This window comes from Leptopilina boulardi, unplaced genomic scaffold (genome assembly GCF_019393585.1).
Source record: "Leptopilina boulardi isolate dan_hultmark-lab unplaced genomic scaffold, ZJU_Lbou_2.1 LbouV2_310, whole genome shotgun sequence".
NCBI classification, from domain to species: Eukaryota; Metazoa; Arthropoda; class Insecta; order Hymenoptera; family Figitidae; genus Leptopilina; species Leptopilina boulardi.
This window is the reverse complement of record NW_026137875.1, coordinates 217,254-239,486: the sequence shown is the minus strand read 5'-3', so window position 1 is coordinate 239,486 and position 22,233 is coordinate 217,254. Positions and strand designations below refer to the sequence as shown.

Sequence of the window (22,233 nt, the reverse complement as noted above, 5' to 3'; positions counted from 1 at the left end):
AACTTTTTTTAAAAAGGAATTTAAAAGAGCAAGGCAACATTAATTCTTTTTAATCTTTTCACGTTTCTATATTTTTATTACAAGAAACATAAAATCCAAAGTCAACAATATTTAATAATAATCTTCAGAATGAAGTAAAAATATTTTTTTGCATTTTTTAACGAGTTTAAAACTTTTCTTTTATGGAAAAATTACAATGCAGCCAAAATAAATATTCTTCCAATTTTTTCAACATGTTTTCATTCTTTTTCTATCGATAATTTTAATTTATTAGCAAAATAATAATATTCGTCATTTACTATATTAGTTGATATCAAATTTATAATCAGCATCCTCCAAAACTCCCGAGTAACAAATTTCAAATTATTCCATTAAAATCATTGTCTAAATTAACATTTTGTTTTGTAACCTTTAATATTAAATTATTTAATTTGTTTATAAGATATGAACTTTTTTCCGTTTAATTTTATTTCGTTTAGGAAAACAGTGTTTTTAACTATAGGATCTTGTAAAGGATCCTACATAAAATCCTATATAGGATCTCATGTAAGAATTCATCATACAGAAATATATTATAAAAATCCATGTAAATTCTTATGCAGGATCATATATAAAATCCTACATAGGATCCTTTATTGGAATTCATGTAAGAATTCATCATTTCTTGTTTGTATCATAAAATTTTATTGCTAAAAATACGATACGATGGTTGAAAGATTCTTTTTTGATTTGAAAGGTTTTTCACATCTGGTTTGTCTTAGGATGACCAGCTACAAGGGTTTCTTATTACCAGAAAGCCTATTTTATGAGTTTTTCGGGTCTCGTTTTTTTCTTATAGATTTATTTAGACGAAAAGTTTTCAAAATTTTTCGTATTGAAATATACAGATAAAATGTTTGAAAATTTTTCACATTTTCGATATTTCCTCAGAGAGGACTTTCACGCATATAACAACTAGTGAGAAAAATTTTTTTATACCTATAATAGTGAAAGTCACTTTTTTGTGAAGTGAAAAATTTGATTTAATAATATTCAAGGAGTTCATTAAAAGGTAAATAATAATTAATACTTTTATAACAATACTTTTTTAGGATTCATTAAGAAATGCACTGAGAAAAATGATCAAAAAATTAAACTCAAAATGAAATTTAACTTTTTTTTAAACATCACTAACTACTTTTTATAAATAATGGAAACATTTGTTTTCCTAGGATGTTGATGGACATTAATCCACAAACAGGACACAAGAGAGGAAGAAAAAATAAATAAAAAAAACGGAAGAGGATTCAAAAGTGATCAGATTAATTGCAAATATTGTCAGTTTTAATTCATAAATGTGATTTTCCTGAAACCAAAATATTATAAAAGATACACGTCTGCCTTTCTTTAAGAAATATACTTAAGTATTTTAATATTAATAGAATTCGAAAAGAATCATTTTTATGTCGTTTTGTAAATAAATTTAACTTTTTATACAAACTTTTATTTTTTTTATTTATAGCCTTTATTTATCAAATAAGGATAAAATTTCCGATTAGTTTGAAAAAATTATTACTTAACGATAGGAAAAATATTTGCAAAAATAGTCGGTATAATTTCCAATTGATTCGGAAAAGATGATAAGTAAATATGAGAAAAAATATCTGGTAGATTTGGAAAAAATACTGAAAAAAATTGGGGATAATATCTGTCAAATTCGTAAAAAAACCCGACTTACAGGATTTTTGTTATTCGGGAGTTTTCAGGGATGCTGATACCAACTAATAGCGTCAGTTGGGGTATTATTGTCCTTGGATTTTTATGTAATAAAGTATAGAAACTTGAAAAGATTAAAATACTATTATCGTTGCCTTGCTTTTAAATTTTATTTGCGACAAAAGTTTTGAAATCGTTAAAAATTTTTGAAAAATTATTTTGCCTAAAGTAGTTGGGAAATTATAAAATTAAGTAAATATTTTTTAACGAATTAGTATTACTTTAATAGTTATCAATTATTATGATAATAATCAATTCTTATATTAATTCGTTAAAAATTATTTACTTAATTTTAAAATTGCAACTACTTTGGGACCGTCCATAAACTACGTTACCAATTTTCCATACTTTTTAGACCTCCTCCTCCCCTAAAATAGGTAACGTAGTTTATGGACGGACCCTTTAGGCAAAATAATTTTTTAAAAAAAGTTTTTAACGATTTCAAAACTTTTTTAAAAAATAAATTTAAAAGAGCAAGGCAACAATAATTCTTTTTAATCTTTTCACGTTTCTATATTTTATTACAAGAAACATAAAATCCAAAGTCAACAATATTTAATAATAATCTTCGGAATGAAGTAAAAATATTTTTTTGCATTTTTTAACGAGTTTAAAACTTTTCTTTTATGGAAAAATTACAATGCAGCCTAAATAATGATTCTTCCAATTTTTTCAACATGTTTTCATTCTTTTTCTATCGATAATTTTAATTTATTAACAAAATAATAATATTCGTCATTTACTAAATTAGTTGATATCAAATTTATAATCAGCATCCTCCAAAACTCCCGAGTAACAAATTTTAAATTATTCCATTAAAATGATTGTCTAAATAAACATTTTGTTTTGTAACCTTTAATATTAAATTATTTAATTTGTTTATAAGATATGAACTTTTTTCCGTTTAATTTTACTTTGTTTAGGAAAGCAGTGTTTTTAACTATAGGATCTTGTAAAGGATCCTACATAAAATCCTATATAGGATCTCATGTAAGAATTCATCATACAGAAATATATATATAAAAATCTGTGTAAAATCTTATGTAGGATCATATATAAAATCCTATATAGGATCTCTTGTAAGAATTTATCATACAGAAATATATTATAAAAATCCATGTAAAATCTTATGTAGGATCATATATAAAATCCTATATAGGATCCTTTATTGGATTTCATGTAAGAATTCATCACATAGGAATTTATGTGGGATGTCATGTGAGGATTTCATTGTTTTAATTGTCCATCTAAGATACTAAGTCGGAAATTATATGTATGATTTGATATAGGAAAATTTTTGGTTAAGGATTGAGCAATGAATTTTGGTATGTTTTTTAGTGAGAAAACACGAAGGAAATTGACATAAGAAATTGAAAGAAAAAATGTGACCAGAAAAAATTGTAGGATTTCACATAGGAATTTACATAACTTATTACCTAAGAATACGTTTGTAAGAATTTACATCGAATCCTACTTCAATTCATGTCTCAATTTCCTATATGATTTTTCATAGGATCCTATATAATTTCTTACATGACACATAGGATTTTATGTGGATTTTAATATATGAATTTATGTGAGATCCTATATAAGATCCTATATGAGAATTTTCAGTAGGGGCTAACGCTGCGCGCAACGTTTGGAAGTTGACGCTCTCGTTATTGAGCAGAAGCTCATTACACTAGCGTAGTAGAAAGCATGTTGCGAAAAGTTAGGTTATGTTGTCATTAAACGATACGTAAACATTTCTGGTTATCACTTTGAATGGTTTTTAATTATCTCCTTTGCAGTAAAAAATCATAAAAAAAAACATTTTTGAAGGATAAAAAACCTCACTATTCACACAACATGTTTTTTACTACGCTAGTGTAGTGAACTTCTGCTCAATAACGAGAGCGACAACTTCCGAACGTCGCGCGCAGCGTTAGCAGACGTTTCACAATAAATAAAATACAAAAAAGTAAACAAACATTGTTTAATAAATTGTGAGTTAATTATTTCGAATCATGATATTTTTCTTGTGCGGTATGAGAGCTTGAAAAATAAGGAAAATTTTGATCTTTAAACAAATTTATTTGGTGGTGCAGAAAAAAAGTGAATTTTTTTTCATTATTTATTATTGTATTTTTTAAATAAACAATTGTTTTTACTTAAAAAATGATTATTTTAGACCTTTGTATTAATAAATATTATAAAAAGAATGTTTCATTTAATAGGAAGGTTACTCCGAAAAGTGATTGGAGCACTTTAATGAATTGTAAGCATTCTAATTTTATACATTTTACAACTCATTTGAATGCAATTAAATACACACACACATATTAAATGAAAATTCGATATTATTTATTTGAATTTATATAAAATTATTTTTTATTTAGGTATTCATTTATTTACTAATTATTTAAAATCCTTAAACAAATCAGATTTGATTATATAGAAAATTTACTTATCAATTCAGACAAAAAAAAACTTTTGCCATTTGTCAACATATTCATATAATAGTTTGACATGAATTAATGCTTGTTAGTTATTTAAAAAAAAATACATTCAAACGTCAAAGTATATATAAATAATGTTTTATTTGACCCTTACAGTCGCGTATTTCTCTTTATTTTTTTCGCAATATGATTTGACCAACACAAATACATAATAATATGAAAGTTTTTTTCTTCATTTGAAGTTGATAATAATAATAATAATAACAATAATAATAATGATAAATGAATTACTAAATGAAGTAATAATGCTTATACACTATACTCTAAATTTAAGAGGAGAGCAGTTTATTTCTAAGCATTTCTAGCCTAAAAACTAATTTTTTTTTTCGAAAAAAAGGTTTAAAAAATAGTAAAAATCAAAATTTTCAATCGTCATTTTTTTTAAATGTAAAAACACATTTTGGACAAAATTATTAAAGGTGTTAAAAATAAGACATATAAGAATTTAATCCTCTTTTCCGAAAAAGGGTTTGGTGGCACCAAATTGGCAGTAAAATTAATTGAATTTTGTTGTCGATTTTTAAAAATGATTTTGTTTTTATTGCGAAAAGTAATTGTCAAATTTTTACTAGCTGACAAATTCTGAAGTCACAAATCAAGAGAAAATTATGTTGGTTGTATAAGGTGTCAGTCATAAGTGAAGACGCATTTTATAATTTACGGCTACATTTGTTTCCATACTTGAGAAAATAAATGAAAAAGGTCTTTCTTCTTATGAAATTTATAAAAAAAAAATTCATATTTTATATTTATGTTTTATTAATGCATATATAAAAATTCATTTTAATGAATTTATTAAATTATTATATGTATTTATTAGGTATTAGGTTTTATTTAAAAAATATATAGAGACGAATGAATAAGTTCTAAAATTATTTTGTTAGAATTTTCATTCGATAAAATTTTATTACCTAGAATTTACAATTCAGCTGAATTTTCATTTCTTCGAATTATTATATTTAACAGAAATTCCATTTAACCAAATTTCTATATTACAATAGACTTTTTATTTTATCTAATTTAAAGTTGTGCCAATTATTATTTGAGGTGTGTAAACGACTTTAAAAAATTCATCCGAAAAAATATGTCACATTTTGGATGTTTTACTATATAAGTTACACATATTTATCTGTCGTCTGCAGTTTAATATATATATATTAATATATATATTAATATATATATTAATATATATCAAATCTTATATTATTTAAAAAAGCATATTATTCAAATCCGTCCAAAATTAAAACATGCAGACGCGTTGATATGGATTATAATTTAATTAAAAAAAAAAATAATATATATATATATCCTTAAATTCAAAATTGCAAACAATAATTATTGAATCGTATTATATAAATCAGAAAGAATTGAATAGATCGAAAATAGTTTATTTATAATATAATTGTACAACAGGGTGAGGAAATCATTATTTATGATGTAAATATCAAATAGAATGTTGTGCACAGCATAAAATCGCAGTTATTCCTTAAATGTCTATAACTGTACATTTGCAATTTTATGGAATGATCGATTGCGATTCACAGTTATACTTCGATTCATATTTATTCAAACAATATATTTTACCACATAAATTCGATTCGACGACCGTTTGCCATAGTTTTTTTTTTCATTTTTTTTTTACGTTCAACATTCTTCAGGAAAATGTCATTATTTCTTCTAGATATATTTTTATTATCATTTTTGTATATATATATAAGAAATTTCAAATGCTGACAAAATGGGGAACTTTAGTATAGAAACAAAATAACACGACAAAATAAACATTTTTACATATAAACAATTTCACGTGAAATTTATCTATATAACCTTTTAAGGGTATATGTGGGCATAGGATGTTTTTTTGTGGTTTTAAACTTTCTCTGAAATAAAAAATGATTTTAGTTTAAAATTTTGAAGAAATGATATTTTGTTTGGTACAAGGAATCTCGCTATATTCTACTAATTTACCATAACTTAATGCAAAAATAATAAAAATAAAGCGCCATCTTTGTTTTCATTTTCGTTTAAAAATGCCACTTTTTAAACTTCATTTTTTAATAATTTAACGCAAAATTATATATTATGTATCCAAATCTATAATCAATCAAAATTGTAGACAAAAATCTTTTCTCATTTTAGAGTGAAATGTATACTACCAAATAACATTTTCCCATACTTGGTCACGTGGGAGGTTCCCACATACCCTTAAATTCAAATTTAAATGTATTTTTTTTTTCGTTATTTACAAAAAAAAAAAAAAAAAATTAGTATACGTATTTTTTTATTCTTTTATAAATGCCCAAATTTTCGAGTTATAAATTTTTTAAAATCTCGTTTTTTTCGAGATTTTTTAAAAGTAAACCCATTTTTTAATGACATCTAACTCTAATAGTATTGAATTTAGAAATTTTTTTTAAGAGAAAATAAAAGTTTCAATTTTTTTTTTTTTTTTTTTTTTTTTTTTTTTGACTTTCAAAATATGTTAACGAAAAACAAAATATTTGAATTTTTATATAGAGAAACAGTAAATAAAATTAATTTTTGTTAAATTTAGATCCAATTTTGTTTTAACTTTTTTTTTTACATACCTTGCAGTACTGAGAAGATTTTTAAATTATTTAGACAAAAAGGATCATCAGTCCTACTTTAAAACTTTTTGCAAAATCATTTTATTACTTTCAAGTATGTAAAAATATAAAAAAAAGTAATATATAACTTTTTTACACACTTATGTGCGTGTGTATGCAGTTCCTTTTTCTTTTTTTGTCCACTGTCAGAAAGGTCAGAGAAGGATAAAGAGATACTGAAAGGCACTCAGGTGGATAGGAGAACGGAAGTGAAATGCCGGTTTCGATTCACGGCTGGAGAACCCTTGCGCGATATTGCACCGATTAAAATAAAAAAAGAAAAAAAAAGAGAGAGGGAGAAAAAGAATCAAAAGGGCCAAAAGAGGGAAAGGAAAGAAGAGAAGATCTTTTTGCCTCGACAGAGTCATAATTCATTCGTTCCATGCTATTACAAAAAAAAAAAAAAAAAACATAAAAAGAGTGTCTATATATACTGATTTTCTTCCCCTCTTTTAAAATTCCACTAAATCAAAATAATAATCGACAATTTGTTTCAATTTTTTTTCGTGATTGACAATTTTACTATAATCCAACAATATTTGCCTTTTTGTTGAAAAAAAATATATATAAAATAAAAAAAAAAAATTAATATTTCTACAATAAAAATAATAATAGTAAATTCTTGATAATGGTTTTTATGGAAAATTTAAAAATCAATCTTTTTGAATTTAAATACTAATACACTCAGAAAAAAATTTGTTCGAAATAACCAAATTTTAGTTGACTCAACCATATTATAAATGTATTGATATACAGTTAACCAAAAAATTGTGTTGAATCAGCCAAAAGTTTATTTAATTCAATCTAATTCTTTCTCTGTTTAAAAAATTCATTAAAAAGTTCCCAATAGGAACTTTAATTTTTACACTGAGAAAACACATTGGTTGCGGAGTTACATTTTTTGAGATGACCATTTTTAGTTAGTCAACTTTACCCCTACTAATTTTTTTATAGTTATGATTAATATTTTTATTTGTTGGCATAACTATTTTATTAGTTGGTTTAACTAATTAGTTTGTTGGAATAACTATTTAATTAGTTACCTTACTAACGAAATAGTTAGGCTGACTAACTAAATGGTAACAGTTACTAATATAAATTCAACAATACTCTTACTAACGAAATGGTAATCGCAACCAATCGTTCCTCTCAGTGTAAATAAATAAAATAAACAAAACGTTTGTTTAGATCAAATAAATATTAATTTGAATCAAATTTTTTTTTTTTTTTTTGAAGTAACCAAAAAATTGTGTTAATTCAAAAAAAAAGAAAGAAAAATGGATTTGGTTCAAACAAAAAAATTTTCTGAGTGTTGAAGATACTTGAAATTCGAAAATAGATTTTTAAAAAATCAACTTTCCCTTTTAAATAAATGTATGAATATAAATAAATAAATATCATTTAAGTGTATATATATATATATATATATATATATATGCTCCTTGAAAAGAGATGAAAGATATGGACAAAAGGGGTGATGAGGCACATCTTACCGTGAAAACGGTCCCAAGACCGTTACGTCGGATGTTTGCTGAAGAGAGCCGGTTTTTGCTTGAGACAGATTCGCAGAGAAGAACTTCGGAAATCGCTGAGCCTGGAACTCCCGCAATCTCACTGGCGAAGTTCTTCATCTCTTTTCGATGTCGAGGATGCGGTCGGTGTATTCTTTTTTATCACCTCGTTTATGGAGATAAATTGTCACTTGCTTTATTTATGACTTTTTTTTAATATATATATATAGAAAATGTGATGGAATTATTTTAAATTGGAAAAATGCATAATACATATTCCTTTTCATAGAAAATTTACTGCAAAAAAAGATATATATATATACAATAAAAGTTGTACAGTTTTGCTTAGAAAAAATCGTAGCACTTTTTATTCATATGTATTTGAGATTCTGATGTTCTCTCTCTCTCTCTCTCTCTCTCTCTCTCTCTCTTGGAAACAATAATTTTATTTAAAGAGATTCCGATAAACGCCATTCTTGAATTTTATTACTATTTTAAAAGTATACATACAAGAAACTTCCATTAACTTTCTCATGCACCATCATGGAAGAATTCAATGCGCGAAATTCTATCTTGAAAAAAAAAAATTATCACCAACAGAAATTGCAATAGAAATTGTTTCAAATGACAAATATTTTCTTTAGTATTATATACTGGTAAAATAACGTGTTTCAAAAAAATAATATTTATATCAGTTTATAATTATTGCAATGAAATTTTGTTTTAAAAAAAAATTGTTTTTAACTATTCAATCATGTGAATATTCTTCTGTAGATTTCCTCCAAGGTTTATTATACAAAAACTGTTTTTGTCGGAGGTGTTCAAATTAATTTTTTTTCTACCATATTTGCCTAGTTTTTTTTTTTCCTGTAATTTCGGTTCAAGGCGTTTTAAACGAAAAAGCGTTGGAAACTCAATAAAAATGTTGTTTAAACAACAAAATATGATAAAGTAATTATTAGGATTTATAGAAAAAGTGTTCATGTGTATTTTCATGTAAACAAATCGAAGAAAATTTCATCTAAAATGTTTTGATTTTTTACAATTCTTCACAAAAAAGAATTTCTAAAAATATTTAAATCTTTGATTTCTATGGAAGTCCATGAGTAATGATTTTCCTCAATTGCGACTAATCAAGTACTATTAATTCCAGCAACTCAAGTAAGCGTAGAAAGCTTATTTTCAAGTCTTAAGTTCATGTCAGGGAAATTTTTTAATCAGTAAAAAGTCAGGGAACTTTTTAATAATTAGCCAAACATGAACATTTTTTTGAATTTTTTAAAAATTCTTTGGTGCAAGAAAAAGTTTATAATGCTAATAAATGAAATGTTTTCTAGTATCTGAAAAATATTTTAATATTTGATACCTTTTCATTTTTCTAATATTAAATATTTATTAATGAAAAGTTGGAAAAATGTTAGTGAAAAAGTCAGGGAATATCAGGGAAAAGTTAGAGAATTTTTTTTGTACTTCTAGCTGGACACCCTGGATTATTTCTGTTCGGAAAATTCTACATTTTGTTCAATTATTTAGAATTTTAATGTTCATATTTATAAAATAAATTTATAAATAAATTATGAGCAATTATAATACATTTATTTTGTTCTAAATAATTATAAATATAAATAACCCAAACCGGAATCCCTGGACGAAAAATAATTTACCAGAATTTCATTTTGATCGAAAGGTTAGGTCTCGTGTAATATTAATAGTAATTTAAAATAATCCAAATTTTGAAGAAAAATTTTTTATAATAATTATACACACTGAGAAAAGTTAAAAACAGATTTAGTACTAAACACACGTTCAGATAGTGTACCTAACCTTTCGAGCAACATCGATTCTAATTTCTAAATTGTATCGCAGATGCGCTTTTTGGTGGACATATACTGTACTAAATCGTTTGTTCCACAAGTTAGGTCAGAATCTGTAGTTAATTGGCGCTGCTGGTGTTTGATTTTAGTACTGCGCATGCTCATGATTGAGGTACAATATCTGTCCCTCAAAAAATGCAGATATTGCGTTAAACTTCTCTCAGTGCAGGGTTTCTACAAATTTCTCTTTGCGAAATTCCATGATTTTTCCAGGATTACCAGTTGATAACGAACTTGTAAATTTGAGTCTTAGATACGAAAATTCGAGGGGGAATTTACTAGTAAAAATTGTGTACACTTGACTACAACTACACATATTACCATTATTACCTTAGTATTAAACTTTTTACAAGTATTACATACTACTACCAAAATATTACTGCATTACAAAGTATTACACATATATTACTGAGTATTACTCTTTATTACAAAAAATATTACACGTCAAATAGCACTTTCTTATACGTAGAACTTTCAATAAAATTACTTAAAATTATTATTTAATAGCAAAACTTTAAAATAAGAAATAGAGAAATAAATAATTAAATATTTTTAAATATTAGGGTAAGTTCATCTATTACGGCGCGTTCATAAAAAATAACTATTATTACTATTATATTTAATATAATTGTTACAAAATGATTAAAAAAATTATTTTAATCTTTTTTTTGATACAATTATTAATGAAGATGCACATTTAAAAAATTATTAATTAAATTATTTGAGATCAAATTTTTTCCCTCGCCGTAATTGAAACATTTGTAATATTTCCATTGGCTCCAATTTTGGCGGGCAAAGTGTCTTCAAAATACACCTAATTTTGGTCACCGAAATTGATACAAACGCGCAGCAATAGAAAATTACGGTATTAGTTTTAATTTCTCATATTTGTTTAAATAATCGATTTTTATAAAATTAAACATTTTTTTTAATATCTAAATAACATATAACCTTTTAGTTGAATAAGTCTTAAATTGAGTTTATACAATAGAAATGTCGAATTTTCTATTTCAAAGGTGTTTTGACTCGAATCGCGCCGCAATTAGTGCCATTTACCCTACTTATAAAAGAAAATAATAAATTTCTCTTTTTTAAAACGTAAATAACATTATTATTTCAAATGTTTTGAAATTTCTTTTAAAGAACACGATAAATATAACTTATTTGTTTTTAACATTGGACGCACTGAAAAAAAAGTTCTGGTTAAAGTTACTAGATGCGTTTGGTTAAAAAATTTCTAGTTATTTTAACAAGAAAATATAGTTAAAAAGACTAAACAGTTCTAGTTAAATAAGTATGGTTAAATTATTCTGGTTAAAATAATTCTGGTTAAAAACGCGCGTTCGCGGACACTGCATAGCGTCTGTTATTCTTTTTCGAATAGTTTATCGTGCGGATCGCAAGAATGGATGAAAAAGTTAACCAAGCTCTGGAAAATTGGGGTTTGGGAGAATTAAAAGATCTGTTTAAAGGTTGGTTAATTAATTTTATAATATAAGTGAAAAAATTGTTGACGAACGGCAAACCCGTTCGTGTGGAAAATAGTTTGAAGGTTATGTTGAAAACGTGCTCGACACGTTTTATCAGAATTTTAGTTCTGAATAATCATATTTAAATAAACATTATTAAGAGAATTGCAGTGTAAAGGTGTTATTGTTTGATTGCATTTATATGTACATAATACAAATTTTTTTAATTCATATTTTATAATATTTTATAATATAATATAATAATAATAAATTTAATTAATTCTCTGATTAACTAGAATTTCTGGTAAGATCAACCAGAAATTTTTTTAACAAAAATTTTTAACTAGAAAAATTCTAGTAAGATTAACTTGAAATTCTAGTAAGATTAACTTGAAATTCTGGTAAAATTAACCAGAATTTTTTAACCAAATTTTCTAGTACTTTTAACCAGAAAAAGTAGTAAGGGTATATATAACTTTTTATTCTGGTTAGATTAACCAGAATTCTGGTTATTTTAACCAGACTTTTTTTTCAGTGCGAGGAACTAAACAAATATAATTTTCTATATTATAATATCCGTGAGCATCCATGTTTATAACGTTTAATATTTGGTTTTTTGCTATCATAAACCACGAACACAAACAACCTAAGCATCGTGCATTTTATTTCGGTGTAATTACAGGAGCAGATGCCTTACTGTAGTCGATTTTTTTACTTATTCCGGTAAGGTAGCTAAAAGTCGGCCAATTACTAAAGAACCATCTTCTAATTTGATTCTGTAAACATTCGATACCGCCACCTATGGCAAAGTTGCTATACTTCAGCATCAACTCCTGCGCTACATTTAAACAAGTGTTTAAAATTTTTACTTATTATTAACATGTTTTGGTTTGATTTTCTTTAAATTTTTTAATGTATTACACCATAATACCACAATATTACAAGTATTACACAGTATTACATGGTATTACACAATAATACTTATTATTACAAGACATTACAAAATATTACAGGTATTACCGAGTATTACCAGTCAAGTGTACACTTGACTACCAGAGTAAATTACCCCTCGCAAAAATTGAAAAAAATTCCATGATATGATCAGAAATTCCATAATCTTCCCACGTGAAAAGATTACCGGTAAACTCCGCGAAGTAGCTCCGCGGAATTTCCGCAGAGCAGCTCTGCGGATTTTCCGCGAAATTTCCGCAAATTTTTTTTTTTGCATAATAATATATTTATGTTAATATTTAAAATAATATAAAATTAAATTGTGTATATTCTACTTAAAATTACTTTTTAATTTTTAGTTAACAAGTGAGAGAAGACTTTGACACTAATTTTGTTAAGAAAAAATTGAAAACTATAAAAATAGGTTCACGGTTATAGCCGGTAAAGATGTATGTATTTTTCTTTTCTACTTAAAAAAGTAATCCCAAAATTGATATCAGATTATTGCATTAAAGAGAGTTAAATATATAATAGATTAAATAGTTTTTTACTTGTATTTATCCTTTTTATAAGACAATAATAAAATTCATTTCATATAAAAATTTTATTAATAAAAAAATAAAAATGCATTTGCCATATGATACTGATTTCTATTTATTTAATAAAATTTATTTCACTCATTATATATTTTAATTTTTAGTAGGGTTAAATTAGGTTACAATTAAAACTTTCAGAAAATAACTTTATAATCTAAATACAGGTTATAAGCTCTTAAAAAGGTTTGGAAAAAGAAATGATTTCCCGGTCGTTACCGTTACTTATTGATGGCTTCGTAATATGAAAATTTTATACGACATGTTTAATTTCCCCAAAAAATTGTATTCTTGCTGCTGCCTAGTTCTTGAGTGACATCGATTTGTTATTCTTCTAATGCTTCGTATTTTCATCATGTCTTGAAATGTTAAAATCCTTAAAAAATCCTTACTGATTGTAACCACGAAACTATCCTAAAGGTTATCAATATTTTTTTTTTAAAATTGACGTGTCTAACAGTAAATCTTGTCTCAGTTGTTAACTAAAGTATAAAACGTAATTTAAATAGAATGTATTGAATTAAATATTATATTACTTTAAATAATAACATAAATATATTATTATGCAAAAAAAAAAATTTGCGGAAATTTCGCGGAAAATCCGCGGAGCTACTTCGCGGAGTTTACCGGTAATCTTTTCACGTGGGTTTCCATGATTCCATGATCCAAAATGAAATTTCATGACATTTCCATGTTATCCATGATTTGTAGAAAATTTTTATATAAAATAATTATATTTTTTTTGATTTCAGAACCACAAAAGCTACAAATAATTCAACAATACTTGAGGTCGTCAGGACGGAATGTATCAACGAGTGAGAATTTCACTTCCTTTACTTCCGGTTTGGAGCACCTAATAGATGAGCAGAATGTGTCGACTGATGTGGTGCCTACACTCCCTGTAGGTGTGCTTTTAAACGCAAGCCTCTCGTTTCCGGAGGCAAACGAAGAACCAACGGAAACGGAAACCGAAGTGTATTCTTCTACAACTACTACTACTACTATCACTAGCACCACCATAGAGGCAATGTTGGATTTAAATTCCACAAGGCACTGTGACGATTGTTTCAAAGGTGAGGTGTGCGTTGCACTTGTTGGCGAGGAAGTGCCTATTTGTAGAACTGGACCGGATCCTCTGGACCCAACTGGCTGCTCGGGTCTTTGTTTAATCAATAAACAAAAGTGCCATCGATTAGATATCGACGCCTTTAGGTGAGATTTTCTTTTTCAAAATTCTCTAGCCATCAATATAAAATTAGAACTCATATATATGAATAATGTCACATAATTTCATTACCTAAAATTTATATATAGCTGAATTTTCATTTTTTCAAATTATTATTTTACAGAAATTCCATTAACCGAATTTCTATATTACAGAATTGTTATACTTAAACGAATCTTCATTTTACAGACCTTTTATTTTATCGAATTTAAAGTTGTGTGAATTATTATTTTTTGGCAAATATTTTAAAATTAGATTTTAATTATTTCTAAAAAATATAATGTTATAAATAAGAATAAATTAATTTTGTATTACAAATATATATAATCTAATTTTAAATTGTCCCTCAAAAAATCGCATCTATTTTTTTTTGTATGCCAAAAATTAATGAGGTGGTCTTATTAGAATTTTGAACCCCCCCTCCCCCTATGTAACGCATCGTAACAAAATCATTTTACCCCTCCCCCCCTATCCTTGTTACGTAATTTTTCAAAATAGTTTCATTTTTGTTTTTCTAAACAAATTTGTTTATTATTTTTGACTGTAATATTCATATCGCACAATAGTAATAAAAGAATTAAAAATTAAATATACAAAACTTGAAGATAAATAATTTTATTGATCACAGTGAACAATTAGAATTATAACATTGATTTTTTAATACTAATTTTACATTTAGAATTGTAATCAATAATACTGATATAACTTTATAGCTATAATCTCTTTTTTATATTACTAAATATAATGTTATTTCTAATCACAGTAAGTAATTAAAATGATATTACTTATAGTAATTTTTTTTTAAAAATGATTTTATAATTTTCATTATAATCAACATGATACTAACATAAGAATAATAAAATAGTTACTCTTGATCACAGCGAAAAATTACAATTATATTATAGGAGCAGTTTTTTTTTTTTTAAATTAGTAATTCTAGAAAAAAATTAATGTTAAAAATATTACGTAACAATGAAGATTACCCCCCCCCCCTCCTCCATGTAACAAATGATAACATTTTCTCGAACCCCCCCCCTAAAAGTGTTACGTAATTTATGGATGGCCCCTTATTATTTCTATATACCATTGTTATTTTAATTGTATAATTATTTTGTGATTAATTGGGGCTTTAATAATCATTTTGATTAAAAAAATAATTTTGAAATATTTAAAAATATGCAAAACTTCGGGACGCATGAATAAACTCTAAAATTAATTTGTTTGAATTTTATTTTCACAGAATTTCATTACCTAGAAATTATTTTTAGTCGAATTTTTATTTCTTCGAATTATTATTTTACAGAAATTCCATTTAATTGAATTTATATATAAATATATATATTTTATACAGAATTCTTACTTGAACTAATTTTTATTTCATCTAATTTGAATTTGACAAAATTATTATTTACTCGAATGGAAAATTATTAAATTTTTATTTAGTAGAATTAGTCTTATGGAATTTTTGTGACGTAAAATTTAAAATTATCGAATTTCTATTTAGCTTAATTTTAGAAAATGGTCCGAAAATTTTCATAATAAAATAATTTTTATTTAACAGAATTGTTTTTTTTTTATAACAAATTTCTATATTTATTAGAATATTCACTTAACAGTATTTTTATTATAACTAAACTTGACGAATGACGTAAAATCATTGTTATCGCACTGTAAGTGTTTTTTTGTTGCAAAAAATTTACATATATGATATTTTTGTACATTTTCAAATATAGAGAAATTTTAAATTCTAATTGACGTACACAAATTGTTTCGTTTTGGCATAGGAAAATATTGATTAAAATTATAGTCAATTTTACTAAATAATTTAATATATCAAATTAATCCGTAGGGAAATCGGGAAAAATTCTAATTTAGGCTATCGTTTTTTTTTCCTATTGACAGTTTTCTAAACCGCAGCGAATCTGTTACTATTGGCAAAACTGTAAAATCAAATTAGATTTGAACTTTTTTTAAAAGTTGACATTTAAATATTATAAAAATTTCAAAAATTGAAAAATGATCTTATAAAATTTAAGGTTTTCACAGTTTTCTTGTGTGTATCAAATTGATACAAGAATTAAGATCAACTCATGCAACGTTATCAATCAATATAAGGTATCAAATTGATCCAAATATTTGGATCATTTTCAAGAAATGATCCAGAATATGGGATCATTTTTTGATACCTAAATTGATATCAAAGTATAACTGTCATGGCTGGCATGCTCTTATTGACAAGTTTATTAATTAATTTATTCACTGCACTGAATATTCAGATATTAAAAATACTTTTATTATGAATTTTAAGAAGGAGAGAAGCGAAAACTTACAAATTGCGAGCAATTAAATAAGAAAAAATTTATTTCGAAATAAAATGAAAGACACTAACCTTTATTTATGTTTATCACATAAGATTTAAGTTAAGTTCACAATCACAACACTTGAAAATTTTTAATTTTTTTTATGGTTCAAAAAATTATTAATAAATTATTTATTATAAATGAACAAAATTTAAGCAATGCACGCTTGATAAATATTTCTAATGCGTTGTCAATTAATGCAATTAATAATTTCCTATTACACAATATCATAATCGACATATATCACAGAAAATTAAAAGGCATTAAAATAGCTGCAACGCTTATTATTTTAATTCAATTTTGCTTATTTTAATACCAAAATGGATTAAAATAAGTAAAATTGGATGAAAATAATAAGCGTTGCAGCTTATTTTAATGCCTTTTAATTTTCTGTGATGACATTTGTAAATAAGCAGGGTTGGGAAACAAGAGCCCAAAATATGTTCGTCCAAAGCAGAGTTGGGTAGGATTCTGATCCATGTTTAAGGTTAACGCACATGTAATTTTGAAATAGGGAAAAACTGAATAATTATTTTTTAATAGTTTTGTTAAAAATAATTTGAACTGTAAAAATAATGAAAAAAATTCAAATGTTGCGATCTTTTTTCAGACAAATGGAAATTCTATTAATTAGAAATTCTGATAAGAGTGTTGAACGTTGTCTTGATCAAAAACATGAAAAACTATAGTCTGTTTCACGTTCACCTCTTAATTGCAATGTTCTAACTAATGAAATTTAATGTTTAATGTTAAAATTAAATGTTTAATGTTAATTTAAATTTAATGTTTCAATCAATGAAACTAAACTATACTTTTATAAACAGGTTGAGAACCTTTTCGTGATAACTGAGCGCTCATAGCGAGAATTTGGAAAATGCATACACTTTTTGAAAATTATTGTTGGACATAATTTCAATACTTCCCAACTCTGCTTTGGACGAACATATTTTGGGCTCTTGTTTCCCAACCCTGTTTGTTTACAAATGTCATATATATCGATTATGATATTGTGTAAAAGGAAATTATTAATTGCATTAATTGACAACGCATTAGAAATATTTATCAAGCGTGCATTGCTTAAATTTTGTTTATTTATAATAAATAAATTATTGATAATTATTTGAACCATGAAAATAATTAAAAATTTTCAAGTGTTTTGATTGTGAACTTAACTTAAATCTTATGTGATACATAAACATAAATAAAGGTTAGTGTATTGTTTTTTAAGTTTTAGAATCAAATGGCAATTTTTAATGAGTAGGAAAAAAATGTCCTCTTTTCACCAATTATTCATTTGGACAATTTATTTTGAAGCAGTTTTTCTTTAAAATTATTCATAAATGCTGTTTAATATTTATTAGATAATAATATATAACCCTTTGTCTCTCATATTGTAAAAACAGTTTTTATTGCCGCATCTGTTTTCCGTGCAATAAAGAATACCACAAACTGTATATATAATGCCGTAATGGTAGAGTTAGTCGTTTCTGCCACAATAATAATTTCTCCTGGCAGAAGATCACAGTCTTAATGCGCGGTTAGAACAACTCGCTAACTTGAAGTACTTATACAAAAGTACAGCGAGAAAATACAATATAATTTTTACGTCCTCTTTTACCTTCATTATAAAGTAGGCTTTGTGCAAATATTCACCATTGCTTGAATATTGTTTCTTTTCATCAAATTTAAAGGGATGACTTGTACTTCACTTTAACTATCAACCATGAAAATGTGTCTGGTATTTTTCTACTACTGTGATTATTATTTCTGTATTATTATTATTATTATTTCTGATTATTTCTCTTTCGAAAAAAGACGAGTTTAACTTATAAATAATTGTTAATCAAACAAAAAAATACTAAAAGAGCAATAGAATCTTTTTTCTATATAAGTATAAATATTTCAATTAAATCAAATAAGGGACACATGAATATGTTCTAAAAATCATTAGGGTCAGCTGGGGTAAATCCGAACGCTTTTAGTAAGTTTCAACAATAACATAAGTTTTTTCTTTTAAAAGACAATACTTCCGGTATTCTGGTGCATATGAAGTAGTTACTTTACTTCCATAGAACAATTTTATGGGGTAGCAAAAGTTTTTGATAAATTACAATCGCAGGAAACTTAGCGTTCGTATTTACCTCGATACTTTGCAACTTTCCTAAAATACCGGGGTAAATACAAACGCCACTGTATTTCAGAAAAATCTTAGGGAAAATAAATTTAAAGTATTGCAATTGTTAAACTTATATAAAAACTCAAAAAAATACAATAATAAACCTATTATGTAATAATGCATCATTTATATAAATACAAAAATCAAACAGGTTAAAAATTAAAATGCATTACACAATTAAAACCTTCAATAACTTTACCAAATCATAACGGATTTTTGCAAAACTTGCTACAGAAAGTATTTTGGAGTGATTGAATGTAAATACACAAAAAAAAGTCAAATTTTTTAAATTCGAAATGGCCGCCATTTTGAATTTTGAAAAACTGACTTCAAATTGGTAATTAGCGACCCCAAAAACCGTAGAATACCAAATTTTATTAAGATCCTGAAAAACTGTTTTCAACAAACCATTTGGCAAAAAAATTGAAACACTCCTTCGAGAGAACAGAGATTAAGTTTCTGCTTATTAATTACTAACGAGGATACATATAGAAAGAAAAACTTTTTTCTATGTACTTTTATAATGTTAAAATAATAGTGTAATCAAATAAAAACAATTTTTGATATAAGAAAAAATTATTGAAAATACCGTTCGGATTTACCCCGGTTTTACAATTTTCCGGGGTAAATACGAACGGTCTGATATTATTAATAAAATTTTACAGAAGGCAAAAATGAAAAATAGTTTCTGTTCTACTATTCATAACAAACAATTATAAATAATAAAATGAATTTTTAGCTTCTTTTTCTTCAAATACGAGACAAAATACTGAAAGAGTGTCATCTTTGATTTTCAATCTTTTTTGCAATACTCCTTATTTTTGTTTATGCTGTTGCTAATTAACAAACGAAAAATGGGATAATACTTAGAATCTCTAGAAGAGGATCTGAGATAAAAATTCTCATGTCTAACTTATTTTTTAAAATTTTAACTAAGCTGAAATAATTAGCGTTCGGATTTACCTCAGCTGACCCTAGTTAGAATTTTCATTTTATGGAATTTCATTTTTTCATAATTATTTTTGAGCTGAATTTTTATTTATTCGAATTAATATTTTGCAGAATTTTCATCAAATCGATTTTTTATATTACAGAATTTTTATTTGCTCTAATTTTCATTTAACATAATAGGCATTTTAAAGAATTTTTATTGAGTAGAATTTCATTGCATAGAATTTTCATTTTATTCTTTCAGATGAATTTTCATTTGTTCGAATTATTATATTTCATATAATTTCCATATAACCGATTTTTCATATTGCAGAATTTTTACTTAACCAAAAAATCATGTAACAGAATTTCTTAATTGATATAGGAATTTTCATTTGTCCGAAATTGCAAATAGCCGAACAAACAATTGACAGAAAGATTTCGTCGCGATTTTTAAAATCAACCAATCACAATTTTATGGATAATTTTTAATTTGTTAATTTTAAAAATCGCGCCGAAATCTTTCTGTCAATTGTTTGTTCGGCCATTTCCAATTTCGGACAAATGAAAATTCTATCAATTAGAAATTCTGTTAAATGATTTTTCGGTTAAGTAAAAATTCTGTATTATGAAAAATTGGTTATATATGGAAATTATATCAAATAATAATTCGAACAAATGAAAATTCATCTGAAAGAAAATTCTATGCAATGAAATTCTACACAAGAAAAATTCTTTAAAATGCCTATATTATGTTTAATGAAAATTCGAGTAAATAAAAATTCTGACAAATAAAAATTCAATGAATGGAATTTTTGGTTATATAAAAATTCTGTAATATAGAAAATCGGTTTATTGAAAATTCTGCAAAAATACTAATTCGAACAAATAAAAATTCGGCTCAAAAATAATTATAACAAATGAAATTACATAAAATGAAAATTCTAACTAATTATTTTTAGAACATATTCATGCGTTCCTGAAATAAATAGTAAATTAAAATACCTCTTTAACTATATATGTTTTCTCTTGTGCGTTAAGAATAAAAATATATCTATTGAAGCGTAAGATGGAAATTGTTTTATTTTATTTGTTAAAATTGTGTTTTTTTTTGCAGATGTATGGATCTTGAACACTACTGTTTGGATGACGAGTGGACGTGTAAAAACTCTCTCTGCATCCCTTTAGTGAAGCATTGCGATGGTACAATGAATTGCTATGACCATTCTGATGAATACAATTGCGGTGAGTTAGCGATAATCTTATGTTCCTTTTATAAGTTTCTCATTTCTCTTTGTTAGTTAACAATATATGATGTATTCCACGCCAAAATTTTTCTTTTAGTACTAATTGAGACTAGCTTCCTTGAATTTTTACAAATTTTTTTAGCAAGTCATTTTCGAATTATGAAATTTTGAAAATTTGGAGAATTTTCACGAATTTTAATTTTTGAATGCTCATAAAATCCTTAAAAATGCATCAATTGTAAAAGTCTTTTTTTACAAAATGTGTGTTTCTAAACGTACTTTTCAAAAAAAAAAAAAATCGAAAATTTTGTTTTAAGGCCATGTGGGAAATACCCACGTGACCCCCATGCAAAAAACATGGTATCGTATTCCCAAGTTTTCTCTAAAATGGTAAAGAATTTTTAGTTGAAATTTGTAAAATATGACAGAGAATAGCATTCAGAATGGCGCTGTTCTCAGTTTGAAGCACAATTTTGAGTTTAAGTATTAAAAATAAAAATTTGGAAATTCCCATTTTTAAACGAAAGTTGAAGTCAACATGGCGGGGGTCCAGGAACTAGCGCCAATTCGAGTTAGTGGCCACTCAAAGAAATAATAAAAACCTATTAACTCCGCTTTAACTTAAATTTTTAAATTATTTCGCATTCAATTACAGTAAATAAGTAGAACAGCCCAATTCCTTCAACACTTTTTTTTACTATTCCTCAAAATTTCAACCCGAAATTTCTTCTCATTTCCAAAAATACTTGGAATTACCAAAAAGTGACTTTGTCTCACATGGCGTTAATTAAAAAAAATTTATTTAGCCTAAATAAAATATTTACTGAAATCAAATAAAATTTATTTGGTTCTGAGAAAAATATATCTTTCTTCACTTCTATTGAAATTTCAACTTTTAACCTATGGATATTATTGATAGGCGTCAATTTCTTTTTCTACAATTATTTAAAATCTAAAATTATTCTATTATGAAAATTATGAAAAAATTGACTAATTTTATATTTTTTCAAAAAGTGA

The 22,233-nt window shown here is 25.5% G+C and overlaps 1 protein-coding gene across 2 annotated transcripts in view; it reads left to right on the top strand.

Annotated features, from left to right (window-relative positions):
- The window catches only part of LOC127283717 (uncharacterized), a 189,354-nt gene that overhangs the window by 161,859 nt on the left and 5,262 nt on the right, over nucleotides 1–22,233 (top strand). For both annotated transcript variants that reach the window (XM_051308748.1, XM_051308749.1), the window contains exons 4-5: nucleotides 14,031–14,490; nucleotides 21,087–21,214. In XM_051308748.1, coding sequence (XP_051164705.1) covers nucleotides 14,031–14,490; nucleotides 21,087–21,214 — 588 coding nt within the window. The remainder of the gene's footprint in view (nucleotides 1–14,030; nucleotides 14,491–21,086; nucleotides 21,215–22,233) is intronic.